Source organism: Etheostoma cragini, chromosome 2, assembly GCF_013103735.1.
Source record: "Etheostoma cragini isolate CJK2018 chromosome 2, CSU_Ecrag_1.0, whole genome shotgun sequence".
In the NCBI taxonomy this organism is placed as follows: domain Eukaryota; kingdom Metazoa; phylum Chordata; class Actinopteri; order Perciformes; family Percidae; genus Etheostoma; species Etheostoma cragini.
Genome location: NC_048408.1, coordinates 18,824,174 through 18,826,682, shown reverse-complemented (window position 1 = coordinate 18,826,682; position 2,509 = coordinate 18,824,174). Strand labels below are relative to the sequence as shown.

The 2,509-nt window shown below is 39.8% G+C and overlaps 1 protein-coding gene across 2 annotated transcripts in view; it reads left to right on the top strand.

Annotated features, from left to right (window-relative positions):
• usp43a (ubiquitin specific peptidase 43a) overlaps positions 1 to 2,509 on the top strand; it is a 96,813-nt gene that overhangs the window by 70,777 nt on the left and 23,527 nt on the right. For both annotated transcript variants that reach the window (XR_004659988.1, XM_034896897.1), the window contains exon 9: positions 1,124 to 1,227. Coding sequence is in view for 1 of the 2 variants with exons in the window: in XM_034896897.1 (XP_034752788.1) it covers positions 1,124 to 1,227 (104 nt within the window). In the remaining variant the exon portion in view is untranslated. The remainder of the gene's footprint in view (positions 1 to 1,123; positions 1,228 to 2,509) is intronic.

Below are 2,509 nucleotides of genomic sequence, written 5' to 3'. Positions count from 1 at the left end.
AAAACAACAAGAAAATCCAGAAAAAAGCAAATTGATTTGCATTTTAATGAGGGAAATATGTATTTGACCCCCACTCAATCAGAAATATTTCTGGCTCCCAGGTGTCTTTTCTCCAGGTTACAAACTGAGATTAGGAGCACACTCTTAAAGGGAGTGCTCCTAACCTCAGTTTGTTACTTGTATAACAGACACCTGTCCACAGAAGCAATCAATCATATTCCAAACTCTCCACCATGGCCAAGACTAAAGACCTCTTCAGGATGTCAGGGACTAGTTTGTAGGCCTACAAAAGTCTGGATTGGGCTACAAGACCATTGTCAAACAGCTTGGTGAGAAGGTGACAACAGCTGGTGCGATTATTTGCAAATGGAAGAAACACGAAAGAACTGTCAGTCTTCCTCGGCCTGGGGCTCCATGCAAGATCTTACCTTGTGGAGTTGCAATGATCATGAGAACAGTGAGGAATCAGCCCAGAACTACACAGGATGATCTTGTCAATGATCTCAAGGCAGCTGGGACCATAGTCACCAAGAAAACAATTGGTAACACACTACGGCGTGAAGAACTGAAATCCTGCAGCGCCCACAAGTTCCCCCTGCTCAAGAAAGCACATATACATGCCCGTCTGAAGTTAGCCAATGAACATCTGAGTGATTCATAGGACAGCTGAAAGTGAAAGTTTTGTGGTCAGATAAGACCAAAAATGTAGTATCAACTCAACATGCCGTGTTTGGAGGAGGAATGCTACCTATGAACCCAAGAACACCATCTACACCGTCAAACATGGAGGTGGAAACATCATACATATATACAGTACATATGTGTAAACGTTGTCATGCCCGTTAATATTGCAATATGGTTTTTATATGGATTTGTTTCCGATAAGGAGTTGTTGGGGGAGGTGGCGTGGGTGAGGTTGTATGAAAGAGAACTTTAGCTAGTGTGAATGTACATGTGCTGTATTGTCATTGTCTTATGCCTCGAGGACCCCCTCGAAAAAGGAGATGCTTATCCTCCTAACAATAAATCTACATTTGAGGTTACAAGGTAACAAGCCTTTACAGTTACAAGTGGGAGCTCTTTATGGTCAAAGCTGTACTAATCTGAATTACTCTCCCTGCAGAATGCTGGGGTGCTGTTCAAAATCAGAGTAGTGGGAGGATCGGCAGCCTACAGCTACCTGTCCCCAAAGGACAGCAGGCCACTGTACCACCCTGCAGTTGACAGGTAAGACAAGCGCACACACACACGTACACTCACCCAAAGAAAAATAAACCAAACTATGCATACCAAACACATACTCTTTTTTTTGTGTGTGGTCAATACACATTTATGGCAACATAGATTTACAGTCAGTCCACACGCACAATAGCATGCTCATCCTATAAAATACATACACTGCTTGAACACTAATATGTTCCACGTGTCCTTGAAATTTGGAAAACAAAAGTGAGAAAAAGAAATTGTGTATCGCCCTGTGATCGGATCAGCTCCAAACTTAAATGGGTTCTTCTTTGACCATGCTTACCACTCCACCAAGTTTTATAAATATTGGTTGCGACAACATAACCTCTTTGCAGGTAAAAATGCAATAATTACGTAAAAATAAACCTAAAAAGCTATTTAAGGGCCCTGCCACATTGATGAATTACTGCTTGTGAAAAGCATAGTCACATATTGTGGTGTTCACACAAACAAATAATCATATCAGCCAATTAAGTGTTATTCAGAAAATATAGCAAACAGGTTTTCTTGTGCATTATGCAAGAAGCTACAGTTCCTTTTATAATAGATTATCCGTAAAAGGATTACAAGGGACTGAGCAGCTATAACGATTTCCATTTGAAGATCAGACTTTTTTTTCCTGTGTGATAAAGAGCATTCCGCTGAGGAGTTTATTTTAAATCTCAACTGTTGTTCTACTGAGCTGCAGTGAAGGTCAGTCCTTCTACAAGGGAGCTAAGGAAATGAGCTAGTTCTCAAAAATGGGTTAGTCATTTGAGGGTGTCTGTGTGTGTGTGTGTGTGTGTGTGTGTGTGTGTGTGTGTGTGTGTGTGTGCATGTGTGTCTGTATTTGTCTGTGTGTGTGTTGTATTGTATATTGCTAATATCACATTCAAATTGTAAATGTGATTTGTCTCCCTTTACACAATGCAGATAGGATCAAGATCTAAACTAACAATGAATAAAGTTACCATTAAACTCAAGCAGCAGGTTATTCATGACTACATCACTAATCTGTATTTAAAAACTGTTTCAGCCTGAGTTTAAAGTGATTCCAGTCATGATCGTCTTTAAGTTCTCTACAGTAAGGAAGGAGTTCACATATTGATTTTCAAGCGAGTTAAGGATTTAGTTTGTCCAAACCACAAGAAGATATTGTCCCATGTATCCTAATTTTTCAATAGGCATGCTGATGGTTTTGATTTTTTTATATATATATATACAGTGGGTACGGAAAGTATTCAGACCCCTTTAAATTTTTCACTCTTTGTTTCATTGCAGCCAT